We start from the raw sequence: 21,414 nt of genomic DNA, 5'->3' as shown, positions 1-21,414 counted from the left end.
CCCTTCTTTTCCACTCTCCTCTCAAGAGTTTGGACGTCCATGCACATGCACCTGGCATGATTTTCAAGCCACAGGATCTGGAACTCAAACCACAGAGTCAGCTATATGGGATCCAGAGCCTTAATATCCATGCCACCTGCTGACCCACGTTTATTTTAATCTTTTTTTAAAATAATTATTTTATTTAACTTTATTTATTTTAATTTGACCAGAGAGGGACAGAGTGTATATGTGTGTGTGTGAGAGAGAGAGAGAGGAGAGAGAGAAAGTGAGAAAGTCAGCTGCCAGGTCCAGGAATCAAACTGCAGTCAGCCATGTGGGAGTCCATTGCCCTTAATCACCACGCCACTGGCCAGCCCCTATTTTAATCTTTTAAAATTGGTTAAGGCTTTTCTTGTAGTCAGATATATGTTCTATGTTGGAAAATATTCTGTGGGTACTTGATAAGAATGTGTATTCTGCTGTTATTGGATGGAATGTTTTGTATGTATCTGTTTAGTTTATTTGGTCTGTAGTGTTATTCAAGTCTGCTATTTGCTTTTTTTTTTTGGTCTGGATGATCTGTCCATTGTTAAAAGTGAGTTATTGATGTCTCCTACAATTATTGTATCACTATCTGTTTCTCCCTTCAGTTCTATTAATATTAACTTTAATTTAGGTGTTTTGATGTTGGGTGCATATATATTTAAAACTGTTATATGTCTTGAAGAATTGATGTCTTTATCATTATAGAATGACTTTCTTTATCTCTCATGACAGGGTTTGACTAAAAGTCAGTTTGTCTGATATAACTATAGCCACACCTGTTCTCTTTTAGTTATAATTTGCATGGAATATCCTTTTCCATGGCTTCATATTCAGTCTCTGTGTGCCATACACATAGTCCTTTACAGATTGACTTCACAGAGAAAGCCCTTCATCAGTCTGTCTGTCCCGAGTTTCTGGGTGAATTGGCCGGCAGGCAGGGTTTGCATGTAGGCAGACCTGGTGCCTTGGTCTGTGAGGGTAGGCTTAGAGCCTGGATTCTCTGGGGTAGACCTGTTAACTGGGTCGGCAGGTGGAATGCTGGAGCCTGTGCCTACAGAGGCTGACCTGGCTCTGAGATAGGCCTTAACCTGAATCTGCCAGGAAGCCAGCCTGATGCTGAGGTCTACTGAGGTAGGCCTAGAGCCTGGAACCTTGGAGGTGGGTCTGGAGCCTATGACAGGCTCTCTTAAAGACAGAAATGATCATATATGTGATAAGTCACTATTACATCTTGTACAGTATCTGAACTATGTCAGGTATTCATCAGGTTTATTTGTGTGAAGTCAAACTTCAAATATTGCTCAATGGCTTTGGTGTAATGCAGGAATAAAATTAAGACAGGTTACACTTTAAAAAATAATTATATAATTTGCTTACAGATAGACATTTTAAAATCAAGAGTATCCTGGGCCAACCTTATAGCTTAGTGGTCAAGAGAGCCATGTCCCACCAGGTGTAGCCGCAGTTTGAATCCTGGCCCTGGTGGCTTGAAAGCACACCTGGTGTGTGTGCACACATGCTTCAAATCCTGACAGAATGGAGAGAAGGGGTTGCAGCATGACTATGTTCCCCATTGCGGAGGAGGTGCTTTCTCTGCCCCAGCAAGCATCCTACACTCTGACAATTTAAAAAAAAAAAAAAGAAAAGAAAATACTCCAAGTATCCCACTGAGGCTACAACTCAAAAACAAATAATACTTCAAAAGTCAAAAGATTCAGATAAACATTTCTCCAAAGAAGATATACAAGTGGCTAACAATAATATAAAAAAGATGCTCAACATTACTAATAATTAGAAAAATACAAATAAAAATCACATGAGCTACCTCCTCGCACACAGTAAGAAGGCCACTGTGTGGGACCAGCAGATGGCATAATGGTTATGTTGCTAGTCTCCTGCGTAGTCAACTGCGATTTGACTTACTTAACTCAGCGGCTTAAAACTCACACCGAGTGCTTGCCCAAGATCCCAGGAGGAGAAGGGACTACAGTGTGGCCATCCCCACTAGGGGATGATTTATCACTTTCTGTCTGTCACTCCAGCAAGCGCTCACACCCTGTAGCAAAAATCTCTCAAAGAAAAGAAGGCTACTGTGATAAAAGTGCTGGCAAGGATGTGGAGAAATTGGAATCTTTATACACTGTTGGTGACAATGTGAAATGGTATCACTGCTATGGAAAACAGTATGACAGTTCCTAAAAAAATTAAAAATAGAATTACTATATGACTCAGCAGTTTTACCTCTGGTTATTTATCAAAAAGAATGAAGAGCAGGGTCTGACACACCCATGTACATAGCAGCATTATTCCCAGTAGCTAAAAGGTGGAAGCAACTCAAGTGTCCATCAGCAGATGAATGGGTAGATAAAATGAGACACACATACACAATGAAATATTCATTCTTAAAAAGAAATTTAGGGGCCAGCAGGTGGCATAGTGGTTGCAGCGCTGGACTGTCACATTGTCAACCATTTGAGTCCTAGACCCTATGACTTGAAAATCATGCTGGGCACGTGTGCATGTATGCCCAGATTCCTGAGAGGAGAATGAAGAAGGGATTGTGGCATGGCCATCCCCCTGGGAACTGATTTCCACTTTCCCTCTCACTGTCTCTTTCTGTCTCTCTTTGGTGAGTGCACACATCCTATTGCAAAAACCTTAAAAGAAATTCAGTTCTGACATATTTACTACATGGGTGAACCTTGAGGTCATTATGCTAAATGAAATAAGCCAGTCACGGAAAGACCAATACTGTCTGATTCTACTTAGCTGAGTATCTAGAGTAGACAGAGTCATAGAAAGGAAACATAAAATGGGTGGTTGCCAGGGGATAGGAGCAGGCAGAAGGGGGAGTTGTTGCTTAATGGGTAATAGAGTTTTCCTGTTTGCAAGATGAAAAGGTTTTGGAGATTGCACAACAATGTGAATATATTTGACACTACTGAACAGTACACATAAGATGGTAAATTTTGTGAAGTGTGTATTTTATCACAATAAAAAAGATTATCTCACTGAGGTCTGGGTTTTGTTCAGAGCTTTAGTAGAAGGCTCACTGATGTGAGTAAGGAAATTGTACCTTGGTTTTAATCTAAGCTTTGGTTTCTTTTCACAGTGCAGCCTTCATATTCATGCTTCTTACAGCATCTCCCAGAAGCTAAATGTTCCGATGGCCCCACTCTCAGAGCCAAATGCCGTAGGCATAGTCATTGCTCATGGTAAGGAGCCCTCCCAGTCACCACCACAGCCAGGAGTAGCAGAGCCACTGAGACTCAGCCGCAGTCTTTGAACCCTAAAGAAAACCCACATAAATGACATTTCCACACCTTTGGTGGAATTCTTGCATTATAATGGTGCTTTGCATTGTTTATAGAGTCCCATCAGAAAGAACACCATGACTTACCCTTTCCCAAGTTTTCAGTGGCCTTCTGTTCTTCTAAAGAGGGCTGGTGGGAAATTATCGGAGTAAATTCACTTAAACTTCTTTCATCAGCAAACCCTCTCTGTTTCGTTGCCAATTTGTGCTGACGGGATGGTGGATTGTGTTGCAGGCAGCGTGGGAGATGCCATCTCAGTGATGGTCCCAGATGTGTACATCTCAGATGATGGGGGTTACTCCTGGGCGAGGATGCTGGAAGGACCCCACTATTACACCATCCTGGACTCTGGAGGCATCATTGTGGCCATTGAGCACAGCAGCCATCCTATCAATGTGATTAAGTATGCATGAGCTCCGCTCCACACACACTCTGACGACGGGCAGCGGTGGGGATGTGCCTAGTTTACTGTGGGGGAGTTATGGACCCTGATGGCAACTCATGCATTCTAGAGAACTATAGCGAATGATCTAGAAAGGATTATGTTTAGGGCAACTCTTATTAAAGGGCACTGCTTTTTCCTCAGGCTCCCTCTAGCTAACACATTTTGTCACTTAAAAAAAAAAAATTCTTCCTCTCAATAAAAACGTTTTAGAAGTATTTAAGTATTCTAGATTGGAAATTACTTACTAAATATAAGCTCTTATCAAATAATTAAGTATATTAGTTTAGAAGTCTTACTTGTGTAGCTACCTTCTTGTTCCTTTGAGAGAATTTTTGTGATCAATTTATGTAAGTTTACTTCTGTACTGTCAAAATTAATTCCTTCCCCCTACCTTGTAGTCATTAACAATGAACAAAACTGTCAGCCAGTAAGCTAGCGCCTAAACATGAGGGGTTTCCTGTGGTTTGGGATCAGTACTGGTCTGCTGATAGTCCCATACACGGTCATCTATGTCGTGCATGATCTTTCTGATTGTGGTTTCAGGTTCTCCACAGACGAGGGTCAGTGCTGGCAGTCCTACACGTTCACCAGGGAGCCCATCTATTTCACCGGCCTCGCTTCCGAGCCTGGAGCCAGGTCCATGAATATCAGCATCTGGGGTTTCACGGAATCTTTCCTGACCCGCCAGTGGGTCTCCTACACCATCGATTTTAAAGATATCCTTGAAAGGAACTGTGAGTGTTTTGACCCTTCCTATAAGAACTTATAAGCCCATTTTCCTAAATAATTAGTTGAGCTTCATTTCTTCTGCAAATGTGTTTGTATATGAAAGGGGATTGAAGCAATTCCCTGGGTAAGCAAGCAGTGCAAGGGTAGCAGCAAAATATCTTCCTTCTTGGGACAAGCACTGTTCAAGAGAAATACGACAGCCACCCATAAGGAGGATTCAAAAAGTTTCATGAAAAAAGTAGTGTTAAGTTTATTTTGGTACATAAAAAAATCTTAAATCCATGCATAGTTTTTTGATTATACATGTTTTCCATGAATTTTATGAGGACCCCCCCATGTGTAATTAATTATTCTGTCAGTTACATCATAAAAATAAGAAAAGTGAAACTAATTTTAGTAATAGGGTTATCTTATGTCAAAATATTAGTATTTTAACATGTGAGTAATTATAGTTATTATTAATGAGATCTTTTACATGTTTTTTCTTTTTAGCCTTCAAAATTCATTGTATATTTAACAATTGCATTTACATCAAACCTCAGTTCAGTCTGGCCACACATGGCTAGGGGTACCACATAGGGCAGAATAGGAGAGACCTTCGTAATTTTCATGAGACTACTTTCCTGTGTGTGAAAATAACACATGCAGGACCGGCCCTGTAGCACAGTGGTTAAACACTGCATAGGAAGTCAGAGCTCACATGACCAACCAGGGTTCAAATCCCTGCCCAAGCTGCTTGAAAAACATGCCAGGTGCATGTGAGTGTGTGCCCAAAATCCTAACAGGATGGAGAAATAGAGGAAAAGGGATTGTGCAGCTGTGCCCAGTGAGAGAGTACAAGCACTTGCGTGCACACACTCTTGCATGGACATGCTCGCTCACAAGCGCATACACCCTCTGGCAGTCAAACGGAAAAAAAAGAATATGGGGACAGCTAATGGTGTGGTGAATGCGGCTGGATTCCACATGGCCAGCTGTGCAGCTTGAAAAAACACACTTGGGTGCTTATGCATATAGGCCCCAAATCCCGAGAGGGGAATGGAGAAGAAGGGATTGCTATATGGCCATCCACCCTAGGGGCTGATTTCTCACTTTCCGTCTCTCTTTCTCTTTCTCTCTCTATATTTTCTGTCTCTGGAAAGCACATGCACCCTGTAACAAAACTAAAACAAAGAAAGAACTCATGCTTGTCATTGTCTAAAGTTATTTCATAACCTGGCGAGGTGCTTTACCCCTAGGGAAATGCAGCGGAACTGTAAGGAGGACACTTCAAGGGAAGTGTAGAGTATCTGACTGATTGTGCTACTGCTTGAAATATTGAAGTGAAGACATTTTCAGGCAAGAGTTACGTCTTGAAAGTTAGTCACAGGAAGCTCTAGAGTCACCACTGGGCAGATGTGAAGCCACACTGACCACTTCAGAGTTTTGTGACTTCCAACTAGATGTTCAAGGCCCAGAAAATGGCTTCAGAAAAGGACTTGTAGTGCCCATTGCACAAGTGTTCCCAAAGTGCCACAAGCGCACACACCCCCATGCCAAAGATACTGCCTTTATACTGAGAAATATGAAGGCTGAAAGAAAAAAGAAAAAGTGGGACCAACAGATGGTATAATGGCTACATCACTGGACTCTCATATAGTCAACCGCAGTTTGAGTCCTGAACCCAGTGGCTTAAACTCATGCCGGGCGCATGTGTGCACATGCCCAAGATCCTGAGAAGAGAAGGGATTGCAGCATGGCCATTCTCCCTAGGGGATGATTCCTCTCTCTCTGTCTGTCTCTGTCTTTTTGGCAAGCGCACACACCCTATAGCAAAAACCTCTCCAAAAAAGAGAGAGAGAGAGAGAGAAGGTGACCCATCGGTACATGTTGGCATAATACAATGAAACATATTTTTCACATGCACTGTGTTTTCCAAGACATTTCAGTTGCATTTGTGATATGGGTCTGTGTCCTCAGGATATTAATTCAGTGACTTCTGAGGAAGCAGAGTTCTTGGTTTGGACCTTACTTTTCCACAAGATGTTTAAATATGATTTAATACCTGAGCATGACTGTCATCTAAATTCATTAAATAGGCAGTCAGGGAGCTGGCTTGTGAGTTCCCTCCCACGAGGCAGTTCCACAGCTTCCCCTAACGTTCTACATCATTAAAAGATTTGTTGAGCACCTGCTCTTTAACAGGCCCCGTGCTGGTCTGCATATCCCGCAGGATAAAACCTAATCCACAGTGGCTTTGAGTGACTGCCTTTGACTTGCTTGTCCAGGAGTAGATGATACGATACACTAAACCGGAAACAGTATACTAAGCCGGAAACGATTGTCATCAACAGTCTGCATGCGTGAGCCAGTCCACTAGGTTAGAACTCTAGGAAGAGTTTTTCCTTTGTTTGAGACAAACTAGCATGTGGTGAAATTGAACCTGTGCTCTTGGCCAGTGAGCACCTTGTACCTAACAAAGAACCCCCGGCTGTAAGTCCTCGCCTCTGACAGCTCTGACAACTCCTGCTGACTGAGGGTATAGCTGTGCAAGGCACACACATAGCAGTCTCTCGGTTTGGGAGGAACTCAAGAGGTCCACCATCCAGCTTTTCTAACTTCAAGACTTGTTCTTAATCCTCCAGTGGATGTTGAGATGGAAAGAATCCTCTTGGCATGAGGAATTGCGATTATTAATAGGCTACAGACCATTGCAATTGTTGTCTTTGTTTGTTTGTTTGTTCGTTTTAATTTGTGCTGCAGTTGTATGCACTCACCAGAGAGAGATTGGCACGGGGACAGTGCAGCCCCTAGGGGTTGGCTACACCACAATTACTTCTCCACTCTCCTCTCTAGATTTTGAGCATACATGTACACTTGCGTGGTTTTCAAACTGCTGGGTCCAGGACTCAGACTGCACAGTCTCCTGTATGGGATCCAGGCACCTTAACGGCCACGCCACCAGCTGGCTGACCAATGTAACTTTTATTTGCAGTCCAAAATGAAGCAGTAGGTCATGAGTCAGACATTCCCACATTCCCTTCTTGTTCTTCCAGTAGCCTAGCAGCTGCTGCCTATGGGGATGGGGAGGGGAGGGAGGTTCTGTGCCACACAGTTTCCTGAACAGTCTGTGTGTCCTTTAGGTGAAGAGAAGGACTATACCATATGGCTGGCACATTCCACAGACCCTGGAGGTTATGAAGATGGCTGCATTTTGGGCTATAAAGAACAATACCTACGGCTACGCAAGTCATCCGTCTGTCAGAATGGCCGAGACTATGTTGTCACCAAGCAGCCGTCCATCTGTCCCTGTTCCCTGGAGGACTTCCTCTGGTATCAGCATTCCTCAGATCCCTCTGTCAGCCCCTTTCCCATGTTGGAGAAAGTGAAAGATAGTTGTCTAACAGGGCTAAAAAGTGTTCAAATCCTTTCCCCCAAGAGTGGAGAAATGCTTCTTTGCAAGGAAATCAAGGCACAGAAAAAAGGAACCAAAGTTGTTAATAACTGGAGAGAGCGTATAATCATGTTAGGTGATTCCTGGGCAGAACCAGCAACAAGCCCCAGAAATGTTGTCTTGGCAGTGGTGACAAGGAGAGAAGTTATGTAAGAAGGAAAAGGATAAAACAAAAACACCAAGGCAAGTGACACAGGAGCAAAGAGGAAGTTGGGCCTTAGAAAATAGCCTGGCAGCTCAAGTTCAGTAGGAAGGATGGCAGGGTTTAGGTCCCCTTCAGGAGTGAAGACAGAGAGCTGGTGGTTTGGTTCCGAGGCTAGAGGTGACATCGTGACAGCCATGTGCACGTGTGCCATGAGGGTTAGAGGCCATCAGGGTGGATGCCCTCGAGTTAGGACCAGCCAGGCTTATTTGGCTGGCGAAGGGTTAGTTGATTATATAAAGGCAGGGGGTCCAGGCATAGCTCAAGTTAGTAATTTTAGGGCAAATAAGAGGAGCTGCTTCACATCACAGGTAATCCTTTTCTGGAACGTTCCAAAAGATCATGTTAGGAAGTAAAAGTGGTTCCTAAAGGATTTGGACAAAGAAGGCAGGTGGATGGCTGTCATGGCCCCTGTGTGATATTGTCTCGAACCACAGGTGACAGTAGAATACAGGTGTGAGTGACATGCAGGTCTGACCAAGTGTGGTCCCTCCAGTGTGTCTCATATCTGCATGTGGAATGACCAAGTCCTCCCTTCTCTGTTTCCACAAAGAAACATTCGGCTGAGATCACCTTCAGTATTGTAGAGGTTGTTGATAGATCCGTGAAACTAACAGGGTATCTCCCATCTTTTTGGGGGGTGGAGGTGGAGGGTTTTTTTTTTTGCTATAGGGTGCATGCACTTGCCAGAAAGACACAGAGACAGAAAGCCAGAAATCACCCCCCAAGGGGGATGGCCATGCCACAATCCCTTCTCTTCCATTCTCCTCTCGGGATCTTGGGCACGCACGCACACGCACCTGGCATGAGTTTAAGCCACCTTGTCTGGGACTCAAACCACGGTTGGCTACATGGGAGTCCAGCAACATAGCCAGTATGCCAACTGCTGGTCCTGGTATCTCCCATCTTTGACTTCACTTATGCCAGGCTTCCTGCGGGAGTGTCTGCTGTTTTCCAGACATGCTATGAACCCTCAGAGCTCCATGCCATTACACATGGTGCTTCCTCTGCCCGGAAAGCCTTTCCACATCGCCTGCTTGACCCCCAAACCCAGTGGATTCTACTCAGCCTTGAATACTTAGCTCCAGCTTTCTCTCACCTAGACTCCCATAGAACCCTTATTAGCTCACCTGCTGTGCTTTAGTTATCGCTTATAGGGTTGCTTCCACCATTAAATCCCAAGCTCCTTGAAAGCACTCTCCCTTCAGTAGTAACGTAGCAGCATTGGCAGCAGCCAGCTTTTATTGAGCATCACCTCTGTCCTCGGCACTGGCCTCTGTAAGGCATATTTAATTTCATAGCGGAGAGGCTGTGACCAGCTTGCTCGGGAGAGCGGCAGGGCTGGAACGTGAAGCTGCTACTGCAGCCCCAGAGCCCACACACTGTACCACGTGTCCTTGAGAAGTGGGTCCTCTATGAGGGAGAGGGGTACCTCCCCTGAAATTTTGGATTGAATACCTTAAATTCTTAATTGAATTTACCTCTGCTGTTGGGAGGATGGTGTCTTTATATCTTTTGTTCTCCCTGCCCTCTTCTTTAAATACTTGTCAGAAAAACCCTCGAAGTCAAGTAATATCTATATATTCTCCAAATAGTCATTACGTACCTGCTGTGCACAGGGCAATGCAGAGAGAGGGTGGAAAGTCTCTTACCTATTTTCCTGGAAAGATGAACGTAATTGTGGTGCGGAACAGAAGGTGGTGCTGTGGGGGCTTAGAGAAGGGAGAGAGTAGTTCACCTAGAGCCGAAAGGACGGGGGCCAAAGAAGGCTTCTGTTGAGAAGGCGGCGTTCCAGCTGAGCCCTGATGAATGGTGGGCTCTGCCCATGATCTGGGAAGAAAGCAGGCTGTTAGAGCCTCAGGCTGCTGTCAGCTTGGAACCAGCACCGTGATCCGGGAGTCTGTGCTGGGAGAAAGGCCGTGAGGGAAGGCAGAGTAATCGTGATAAGAAGCAAGTGGAGTCTGAGAGGATGGTGGCCAGGCTAGATGGCCGGCTCAGACCGTGGGAGGGAATGCAGTGTCATGGACATGACATGGAAATGCAGAGGAGCCTGCACAGGGCAGGCACGGGACGTGGAGAGCACCGTCTGCCTGTGAGTTCTGTCCGCATAGTGGGTGGCAGTCAGCAGCAGGTATTGGAAATGTAGGGTGAAGTGAAAGGAAACCTCAGGAGAGCAGTAAAACCCGAAAGGTTTAGTTTCAGCCACAGAAGCTGTGGTCGCTAAAGGAAAGCAAATACAGAGAAAGTAAGAGGACGGATGCAAGAGCCCTGCACGGCTTCTGCACTTATGGGTTGGGAGGCAGGGAGAGCGAGTAGAGGCCCAGAAGCAGACAAGTGTGGCTTTGCCAGTGCCGAGGTGGGTGGGGGCACAGCGGTGTGTCAGACGCCACAGAACAGGTGGTCACAGTGAGACCAGAGAGGACTCCACCGGGCCTGATGACTAGCGAGCCCTGGTGGTGGTAGCAGAGTGGTGGTGGGGAGAGGTTGTCATTCATTCATTTTCAGGGTTGCAGAGGACGTTGAAGTCAAAATGCATGGGGTAAAAAAGAAGTGAAGAAAGTAGGACAAGTAAGGAATATTCTTCTAAGAAATTTGGCTAGTAAGGGAACGGAGGGCTAAGAAAGTATTTCTAGGGTGGAGGCATATGTAGGCGAAGGAGAAGCCATAAGTTAGGTAGAGAGATGGTCCCTTCTCATGCTGTCAGTGAAGTTAGGTCCTGGGGCAGGTAGGAGGAGCAGGACCAAGGGTGCTCACGTACGGGGAAGCCTTAGAGAAGAGGACCTTACTGTAGGGGCAAAGCAGGAAAAGGAGAGCAGAAGGGTGGTGCTAGAGAGACATGAGATGAAAAGAGGGCAGGAAAGGGTGTGGAAGCAAGGGCCATCTAAGAAGCTAAGAGGGACAGAATTGCAGAGGACAGAAATGGTTTCACATAGGGAACCAGCAGTTAGCGTAATGGCTATGTCGCTGGATTCCCACGTAGTCAACCACGGTTCGCGTCCCGGACCCAGTGGCTTAAAACTCATGCCAGGCACATGTGCATGCGTGCCCAAAATCCCGAGAGGAGAATGGAGGAGAAGGGATTGCCGCATGGCCATCCCCTCTGGGGGGTGATTTCTCACTTTCTGTCTCTATGTCTATCTCTGTCTGTCTGGCGAGAGCACACACCCTATAGCGAAAAAACCTCTCAAAAAAAAAAAAAAGAAAAAAAGAAATGGTTTCACATAGACCTGGAGGACAGGATAAATGGAGGGAAAGGGAAGAGCTGTTAAGTGTCTGTAGCTAATGCCACCATTTTTGTGGCCCTGTCCTCACCCTAGTTGTGCAGTCACCTCTGCCCGCCCCCACCGTCGCTGTCGGCGGCAGTCACTCCTCTCCCTGAGCCAGAGCTGTCTACAGGGCTCCCAGCCTTGGGCTCTAGCTAGTCCCAATTCCACCAAGCCCGATCGACCATGAGCTTCCTTTCTCCTCAGCAGAGCCCTCCATGTCTGCTCCTAGATGGACATGCCTTCCTGAGCTGCTTCTGGGCCACTCAAGCCTGGGATATCAGCCATCCACTGCCCCACGTTAAACCTTCCTTGAGGGTCAGCTGGTGGCATGGTGGTTAAAGCGACTGGATCCTACATGGCCGACTACACGGTTTGAGTCTTTGACACAGTGGCTTAAAAGACACACTGGGCGTGTTTGCCTACATGCCCGAAATCCCAACAGGAGGGGGAGATGGAGAAGGGATTGCAGCGCGACATTCCCCACAGGGGGTACTTTCTCTCTCAGTCTCTCTCTGTGCCATTCTGTCACTGTCTTTCTCTGGCAAATGCACACAGCTCTGGCAAATTAAAAACAAAACAAAAATTTCATTGGTAGTCACTGTCTTTTAGCGACTTTGAGAGTTACTTTATTTGTTGCCTTTGCAGTGATTTTGGCTACTACCGTCCAGAAAATGACTCAAAGTGTGTGGAACAGCCAGAACTGAAGGGCCACGACCTTGAGTTTTGTCTGTATGGAAGAGAGGAGCACCTGACGACAAACGGGTGAGACGGCCCTTTCTCCCCCTGACCAGTGAGCCGTCCTTGTTCGGAGTGAGAACACGCAGAGCGGGACAGTACTTGAGAGCACTCTTAAAAAGCACTAGTAGAGCTTCCTGCAGTGATGGGAATATTCTGTAATCCGCCGTGGCCAATGTGACAGCCGCCAAGCCATGTGTGGCTGTTGACACTAGTGTCCCAAGGAGCTGAAGTTTTCATGTTAATTCATTGTCCTATCTGTAGCCACCATATGGGACAGCACAGCTCTAGTGGAGCTGTAGTCCCTCCGTGCCTGATAAACGTTCCCATCTCCACTGCTGTACCACGTATTAATAAATTTTCCTTGAGTCACATTTCACACAGTCTGTTGAGGTTGAAAGGACAGTATTTCCCTGACAGCAAGGGACAGAGATGTTTAGTCTGCTCAGGGCCTGAAAATACACAGAATAACCTCCAAAACTTCCCCATGAACATCCTTCTAGCCCAGGCCTAGAAGATCACGTGATGTAGGGATGAGAAGTGTTTCAAATCTCGTTTCTAGGCAGTGGGCACGCGTCCAGGAGCACATCCTTATATTTTTCTAATAAATCTTCTTTGCCTTCCAGTTACCGGAAAATCCCGGGAGACAGATGCCAAGGTGGTGTGAATCCAGTTCGAGAAGTGAAAGACTTGAAAAAGAAATGCACAAGCAACTTTTTGAGCCCAGAAAAGCAGGTAATGTGAAAATACATCTGTTTTTTAGGTAGAAGTAGGATTTCTTGTTCTGCCAGGAAGAATCAAGGTTACAGCATCTAGAATTTCGTTGCTGACTCAAAGTGGCCAAACTACTTCTGTCAAGCTCCCATTGCACAGGAAACTGTGTGGATGCACGAAGGGCCACGAAGCTCAATGCTAAGTTGTGGGGGCAAGGTGGTAAATTTGTAGAAGTCTTAAGTCGTAGAGTTGTGGAAATTTCCGAGTCTCAGAGTCACTTAGAGATGGCCAAAGAAGATTGGTTATAAGAGGTTATAACCTGGAGGTTTGTGGTGTGGACAAGCAGAGGACCCGACAGATGGGTGGATCCTTGTGCTGAGTCGTGTTGAATGTGTTCACAATGAAAAACTGAACTTGGGTAATAATGGGCTGGTTTTGATGTAGGAGCAAGTTATGGTTCTGATTGCAAAACTGTAGTACTGAACTGTCGACTGGGATTTAGAGATAAAGTATGGAAGAAATTCTTCCTAAAGGAGCTCTGGATCAGCTCTGTGACTTGGGGGTTATCTGTGGGCCCTTGTTTCCACATCTGTGGAACAAGGTGTTGAGCCGGACAGTCTGCAGTCCCTTCCTCTCTGCTGTCCTCAGGGATGGGAGCCTGACATGGGTGGGATTGAGAAGGCAATGGGAGAAGAGTGCATGGGTGTGTGTATTTGTGAGGGGCAGATTCCTCCTCTGCTCCCCTGCCCTGGACTGCTGGTGGCCGTCCTCAGAGTGTTTGTGTGTGTGATTGCACAGGACTCCCGCCCACGGGGACACAACTTGTCCCAGACTCCAGCTCTGCCTCCTCTTGGATACATTGAAAACATACACTCCCTATCTCCCACCCAGATGCAGGTAGGTTTCACTCAAACAATGATGTGATAAGGCTTATTTGTGAAAACATACCAGAAATTAATTTTTTTTTTTTTTACTTTTTTTTTTTTGTTCTTTGAGAGGTTTTCACTATAGGGCGCGTGCGCTCGCCAGACAGACAGAGAGAAACATAGAGACAGAAAGCGAGAAATCACCCCCCAGAGGGTATGGTCACACCGCAATCCCTTCTCCATTCTCCTCTCGGGATCTTGGGCACGCACGTACACGCGCCCGGCTTGAGTTTTAAGCCACCAGGTCCAGGACGCAAACCGCGGTTGACTACATGGGAGTCCAGTGACATAGCCATTACGCTAACTGCTGGTTCTCCAGAAATTAAATTTTTTAAAAGAGTTATTTTATTTAACTTTATTGATTGATTGATTTTAATTTGACCAGAGAGGAACAGAGTGAACAAAAGAGAGAGAAAGTGAGAAAGCAAGCCGCCAGGTCTGGGACTCAAACCATGGTTGGCCATGTGGGAGTCCAGCACCCTTAACCATCACACCACCTGCCAGCCCCCAGAAATTAAATTTGAAAAGAAAAAAAGAAAAAGAAAAACCTTGCTATCACACAATGGCCTGCCTTATAGCATTGCCACAACTTCTTCCGAGATGATGTGGCCCTGTTCTAGAGTCAGTCAGCCCACTGTTATCATAGTCTGCTCTTCCTGCTCCACCCTTAAGCACCAAGGTTTGTAAATGGGCAGTGTGGAGTAGTCAGTTACCGTATTTGATCTAGGCAGTCGCCCAGGCTTTCAGCATAATTTTGCCATTGAAGCCACTGGATCTGCAGCTTCAGAGCAGCTGGAGCTCAGATTACTCTCTGCCAGCTGTGAGATTCCCCTTGTGACATTGACATGGTTCATCTTGCGGGGTTAGAAAAATACCATCATTAAATGCCTTGGATTGCAGATCATTTGTTCACAGAGGTGAGGGGAATGAGCTCCTTTGAATGCAGTCTTAGAATATGCATGGCTAAAAGCTTTTGTGTTTGTGTTTTAATTTATCAAGAATTCCAAGTCAAATTCTGTTCCAATTATCCTGGCCATTGTGGGATTGATGCTGGTCACAGTCGTAGCAGGAGTGCTCATTGTGAAGAAATACGTCTGCGGGGGAAGGTAAGAAATGTGGAAGTCAATCAAAGGTACTGAATTCAAACCAGGAAATCAGATGAGGGCATATGGTTGAGTCTGCCTTTGGCAAAATCGAGGCAGTTAGAGTGATGTTCCTGAGGAATCAGACCCAAATCTTCACATATGTCGTCTTTTCACGTGCCAGTTATGGGCTGTGCTTCTGTATGTGAGACTGGCTCTGTGAGTGCATTAAGTTGAGAAAATCCACAGGCCTCTAAGAAATGCGCCCCTGCTCAGCACATGACGGCTCACGGAGGTTTCTACTCCAGGTTCCTGGTGCATCGGTACTCTGTGCTCCAGCAGCACGCGGAGGCCAACGGTGTGGACGGCGTGGACGCTCTGGACACAGCCTCCCACACAAACAAAAGCGGTTATCACGACGACTCAGACGAGGTGAGACTTTCTCCATGAGGGGTGGTCAGAAAATACCAAAAAGAAAGGGAGTGTTCTTCTATTCACGATCACTATACGATACTACTGAGGTGGAGGTGGAGATTCGGCAAGGTGATGGCCTTCCAAATGGGGAGTTTTTAGGCTGTCGGTAATATGGTATGTGTCTTGTCTTTTCAGGACCTTCTGGAATAGCTCTTCAGAGGAGCTGGGACCAAGCATGGAGGTGGAACCACAGTACCTCTCACACTCGCGGTGGCTCCAACTGGGGGAAATAAATTTCCCATTACGAGGGCCCCAGCTCTGTCTCTGCTGCTTCCATCAAAGCCAAAAGGACCTACTCTAGAGACATGCGGGGGGGTGGGGAACCCTGGGTGCTCTTGGAATTGGCTCTGAGAAGAGGGGAAAATTTAAATTCTTTAACTTTTTATTTCAAGTTCTGTCTTTTTGCAAAGTATGGGCTTTGGGGATTTTGTTTTTGTTTTGTTTTTAAGGGAAATGAAATGGAATTCAAAGGGAGCGTCTCACTAGCCCACTCTTCCGTGCCCTACATGGTGCCTGCCCCAGGGCATCTGCCACCTCCAGCATCAACCCTCACCAGGTACTCGGTGCTGTTCCTGGGCTCTGCTGGCAACATGAAGCAGCCACAGAGAGGGAAACAGAGACTGCAGTTACCGGCACAGCCCGGCCAGCGTCTCCCTAGCTGGGGAACATTGCACTCCAGCTCCTCACTCAGATCCCTGCTGCTGCATCTTTTTTTTTTTTTTTCCCCTTCAGGGACCAGAGACCACAGTGATTTTTCTTTTCCCTTGTTTAATTAGGCAATACCCTTGTTAATTGCCCCTTGGCAACTAACTTAACCATGTGCTTCCAAGATACTAAATCAGGAAAATTTACAGGGCAATATTTTTAACTTAAGGCAGGAAGAGGGGAACAGCATAGAATTGACTAGATTTAGCACCTATTAAAGGAGAGATTCTTGCTTCTTGAGATCTTTCAAGCTGTGCTTTGTGTGTGTGCCAGTGGACTTGCTCAAGGACAGGGTACAGGCCTGGCCTGGAAGCCTGCCCAGGCTGAGTGATCTCGTCACTGGAGTTGTTCATTGAGCGCACAGAGCAGCCCGAGAGCCCCAGGACTGAAGCCGCAGTCTTCCGTTTTCTGGTTGTTACCTGTTGTGCGGGCTCATCGTGAAGTCAGGGCGGTTGCTGCTTATCTGCTTCTCTTAGGTTGCTGTACCTTGAGCCAGGACTAGAGTTGTTTTCAGATTTATGGACTTTTTTTTTTTTCCCTTGAATCAAATGTTTATTGCCAGGCTGTCCTCATCTCTCTCAGCTAGCTTTGCCAAGTAATTTGTTGGCATGAAATGTTTGGCCGAACCCATTGAAAACACACTTGCAGTCCAGGTGATGTTTTTTGTGATGTACTGAGTTCATACTTTAAATTTAAGGAAGTTTTCTATCTGGCATTTGCCCAAATGAAATGAATTTTAGAATGTAGTTGGGTGGATCTGGGGGTGACCTCTTAGCAAAGGAAAGCTGCAATAATGAGTCCAGTACGGCTCGAATGCTTGCTGTAGAATGTCGTGTGGTGAGCTTTGGGTCTGAATGTACCTGCTGCGCTGGTCAGTTTCCCCGGTAATTATGGTTGGGACATTCTTTGGTAGATGCCATTTGCTGCTAGTTCATTTTGTGGCTAGAAAGTCCATGAAAAGTGAATGTGCCAAATTAACTTCGTCAGAGTGTGGGAGCAGATGGCCCAGCTCTCTCCTCCCAGAATAGATGAACAGCAGCGAGGAGAGCGGAGGAGGACGTGGACGGGGAGTTTTAGAGACTTTGAAACTGCAGTCGAATGAAATGAGTCAGGGAGCTTCAGTTAGAAAATAGTTAGGACAGTTTTCGTGGAGAGAATTAATAGCTCTTAAGGCTAGAGTGCCTGCGTCTTTTAGCTCATTCGTTTTACCTGGTTTTAAAATGTAAAATAATTCCAAAGATACACTAGGTCACAAATGATAGACAGTGTCCACCTTTGTCCCACCCTTACCCCCTGTCCAAAGGGCATTTGGTGCCCAGGAAAAGCCTATTTATACCACACACCTTTTCTGCTGGCATATAGCTGCTCTGGGTAGATGTGGCAGCATTTGGGAATCCTCTCACTAGTTTTAAGCTGTGGGAAAGTTAATATTCTTCTCTAACCACATACGGTTAGGGCTTTCTGCTCGTACTGCGCCCTGGGATTTCCGTAGAACTCGGCAGTTTTCCAAGCACCTTCACCTGCATTACGTCATTGGAACCTCACAGTGTCCTGTGAAGGGGCCGAGGAACCACACGGGGGTGTATTGTCTAGGGTCCCCGTGTGTGACGAGCAGTGCCACCGGTAGTCTTCAGAGCTCGGACCTCTTTGGGCATGCAGGGGCCGCGTACGGGGCGCGGGGCGGCTTCCTGCGCTGTAGGACAGGGTTGGAGCCGCTGCTGTAGGGCAGTGTGACAGCCCTCTTGCCACTTTGGCAAGCAGAAAATGTTGTTCTTCTGTTTTCATGCTGAAAACAGAAGTAATGGTAATTTTGAATGTTTTTTAGAAACTGTCCTTGCCCTCATGGAGGGTCACTGTTAAAGAGGAAGGAGTGGGAGCTTCATGCAAGAGCACCCTTCTCCACCTCCTCCTTTCCACCCCTGGCTGGCCGGCTTGTTCAAGAACTGGTGGCAGGCCTGGCCACACCCTTTGTTGGCTGTCAAGCTTGTGTGTCAGCCTACTCACTCACAGACACGTGCCCTCAGCAGAGAGTCGAACCACCTAAACCCATGATAGCGTCTAAAAGTCACTGTCCCAATCATCGCACTCAAGGTTAGGGACGTATCTTTGAAGGCAAAACACAGCATACCATTGCGTAAACTCCCAGGCATGAAGGTAGCAGAGGGATTATTTCTGGGAGTTTCCATAGTGGAATTTAGCCTTGTCAGATAGGTGGGACAGACAGACAGCCCACAGTGGTCTGAGCTAAATCCCGGGAGGACTCACATCCTTCCTGCTCAGACCTAAGCAGACCTTTGCTTTTCAGTGAGACCAGTGACCCGGACGGATACACCTAGGCTGTTGCTTGAAGGAGAGCACTGCGTGAGGAGGAAAGGCCTTTGGAGAGCTGTGGCAGTTCTGGGGTGGGCTCCAGAGGCTCGGTAGAGGAGCAATGGCGGAACTTGGTGTTTACCATCTGCCTCGGAGTAGACTTTCCAGGGTGTATCTCTCTTGCTCTTAGGTTCCCCTCTGGGCCTCCCTCCACTCAAGTGGCCTTTCATCCCCACAGACGAGTAACGTGCTGGCCGCTCCAGCCCCTGCACTGGGCCCTGTGAACCGCAGCTGGTCCTTCCTGGCCTTCACCACAGTACCTGGACACACAGCAGTGTCAGGCCATCCACACCCACCCCAAGTGACAGGGCTGGCCTGGTCCAGTTGCTTATTCACTCTCCAGGCAGAGCAGGAGGGGAGAGTCTTTCCTTTCAGGAGAGCTGGGAAGAACCCTGCCCTTCCCTCAGGGGCCCCGTGCCTGTCCCGCTCCTCCACTCCCCCCTTAAGCCAGGATATCGGAAACTGCTGAGTAGGAAGGGATTCAGCTCTTCACCTTTGCTACCACCATGGGCTTAAATGTGCTTTGAGTAAAACCAAAGTTTAAGGTTGGCCGTATGATGGAGTGACAGGGAGGACCAGGGTCAGCAGATGCCAGACTTTCTGTTCCATCTGCCAGCGATGTGCCTGGCTCAGGCAGCTCTGGAAACACCATCTTGCCCTCACAGAGCCCAGGCCTTGCCCTCATGAGGATAACTGAAATAGCAGGCGCGTGTGGATCTCTCGGTTACGTTGCATTGTAACAGGAAGAACCTTAATTTGGAACTGTCTTCAACAACTTGCCGTATGCATTTTCTTTTCCACACCAGTACATTCTTAAGCGTCCTTGGTTATACGAAACAGCATAAACTAATCTGTACCTTTCTATATATATGTGTGTGTGTACATATATACATGTATAGACTGTATAGTGTACATGTTAATGATTTATGGGTAGTCCCCGGATCTTTAATGCAGTGCACCTCCTCCGCATGCCCTCAGTCGTGGTTGGGTGACTTCATGTTCCCTGATGGGCCCGCCCACCTCCTGTGTTTGAACCTCTAGGAAAGAGGGCTTTGGTCACATCTCCTTATCCTCGTGCACAGAAATGCTCAGGGTCCCCATGTGCCTGTTGAACCCTCTCGTCGCTTGTCCCCTTTCTGAGCATGTGGTCCCCCCCAAGCTGTGGGACAGCTGCCTTCCTGTGAAAGTGTAAAGCAGTATTAAGATCATTACTGCATGTGCGCCAGAAACCCAAGTTTTCTGTTCTCTTGGGACAGAAAATTGCATGAGGTGGGATAACCAAGTCTCAATGACCCACGTCAGTTACACAACAAAGCCAGACTCTAAAATGAACTTCCACGAAATGGAAAGAAAATTCAAATTTCTTTAGCATTGTGTAAATAAATCTGGATGTGTTTAACTTTGTACTGGTACTTTTCTGTATATTTGCAATATCTGGGTTAGAAATAAAACAGATTGGACTTTATTACCTGACCTACTGAGATGACTAAGCTACAGTTTGTTACTATGAAAGCTCTTCCAGTTCTCTAGCTTCAGAAATCAAACCCCAGCAACCTCAGAGTAAGCCAAAGAACTGAAACTGTACATACATAGAATGAAAGGCATTTTAAAAAGTGAGTTGTTTTCCCCATAAATTACCTCATTCATTCTCTCTCTCTCTCTTTAATTGCCAGAGGGCATGTGTACTCACCAGAGAGAGACAAAGAAAAAGGGAGAAAGCACCCCTCCTCACCACCACCACCAGTGGAACATGGTCACCCACCGTCCCTTCTCTACTTCGCCATTCTGTCAGAATCAGGGGCAGACACACACACAGTGTATTTTTCAACCTACTGGGGTGGGAATTTGAACTGCAGTCAGCAGTGTGGAATCTGGCTCCCTCAACCATAGGCAACAGGGTTGGCCCCTCCTTTTCTTGTCCTTTATTTTCTTGTTCTCTTTTTATTATTTTTTTTAAAGAAGCTTTATTTTTCTACATAGTGAGGTACAGAGGATAACATTGTAAAAAAAAAAAAGAGGGGGAGTATTCCAGTGTGATTTTCAAACCACCAGGTCCAGGACTTAAGCCTTGATCAGATATGTGGGAATCCAGTGCCTTAACCCCCATGCCACCTGCTGGCCTGCTTTCTTGTTCTTTTTACTTACAAAGATTGATCTCTCAGGGACCAGCAAATGGTGTAATAGTTACCTTGCTGGACTCCCACATAGTCAACCATAGTTCCAAGTCCCAGATCTGGTGGCTTAAAACACACTGGGTGGGTGGGCATGCGTGTGCCCAAAATCCTGAGGAGAGGGTGGAGGAGAAGGGATTTTGGTGTGGCCACCGCCCCCAGGGGGTGATTTCTTGCTGTCTCTGTTTCTCTGGTGAGTACACATACCCTGTAGCAAAAATCTCTCTAAAAAACAAATCTGTCTATCATGGGTAAGATCACCTGTCTTGTTCTTACCCCCAGAAAGTATAGCAGGCAGACCCCACACATCCTAGATTTCAGTTGCTAACTTTTCCTCCTGGGCATAGCAGCATGTAATTATACTGCTTGAATTCCATTCCTTGTAGCAGGTTTGACATGACAACACTGGGAAGTTTAACTTTGGTAACTTTCCAGCTACCCCTCTTATATTTTTATTACTGCTCTTTTTCACGGTCCTTCTGCATCCATTTAATGACCCTCAAAGAGTTGTAGTTTTCCTTTCTCCCAAAATTGTTTTAGGAGAGGTTCCTGTCCACTTGCATTGAACCTTTAGCCATCCTGGGTAATATTTCCATGTTAATGCCCTGGCATCTTGGTCTGATAGGGCAAAGCCCTTGTTCTTGAAGAGATGACCATCTGGTGGAAGGATTTCTACCCCCAGGATAAGGCAGCTATTTCTTTTCTTTTAAGATAATTATTTAATATTATTATTATTTGTCCAGAGAGAGAGAGAGAACGTGAGAAAGCAAGCCGCCAGGTTTGGGACTTGAACCACACTCAAATGTAGGAGTCCAGCACCT

The 21,414-nt window shown here is 46.3% G+C and overlaps 1 protein-coding gene across 1 annotated transcript in view; it reads left to right on the top strand.

The window, feature by feature from the left end:
• Nucleotides 1-19,887, top strand: part of SORT1 (sortilin 1) — a gene marked incomplete at its 5' end in the record, with an annotated part of 72,110 nt that extends 52,223 nt beyond the window's left edge. Inside the window, 9 exon segments of the mRNA XM_006149525.3 lie at nucleotides 3,140-3,242; nucleotides 3,576-3,744; nucleotides 4,330-4,520; nucleotides 7,638-7,827; nucleotides 12,062-12,178; nucleotides 12,778-12,886; nucleotides 14,791-14,897; nucleotides 15,182-15,305; nucleotides 15,483-19,887. Coding sequence (XP_006149587.2) covers nucleotides 3,140-3,242; nucleotides 3,576-3,744; nucleotides 4,330-4,520; nucleotides 7,638-7,827; nucleotides 12,062-12,178; nucleotides 12,778-12,886; nucleotides 14,791-14,897; nucleotides 15,182-15,305; nucleotides 15,483-15,497 — 1,125 coding nt within the window.
• Nucleotides 19,888-21,414: the final 1,527 nt, after the last annotated feature.

The sequence above is a fragment of the Tupaia chinensis genome, unplaced genomic scaffold (assembly GCF_000334495.1).
Source record: "Tupaia chinensis unplaced genomic scaffold, TupChi_1.0 Scaffold000270_1, whole genome shotgun sequence".
Classification (NCBI taxonomy): Eukaryota; Metazoa; Chordata; class Mammalia; order Scandentia; family Tupaiidae; genus Tupaia; species Tupaia belangeri.
The sequence above is the reverse complement of the archived record's forward strand: the minus strand, read 5'-3'. Positions and strand labels throughout refer to the sequence as shown.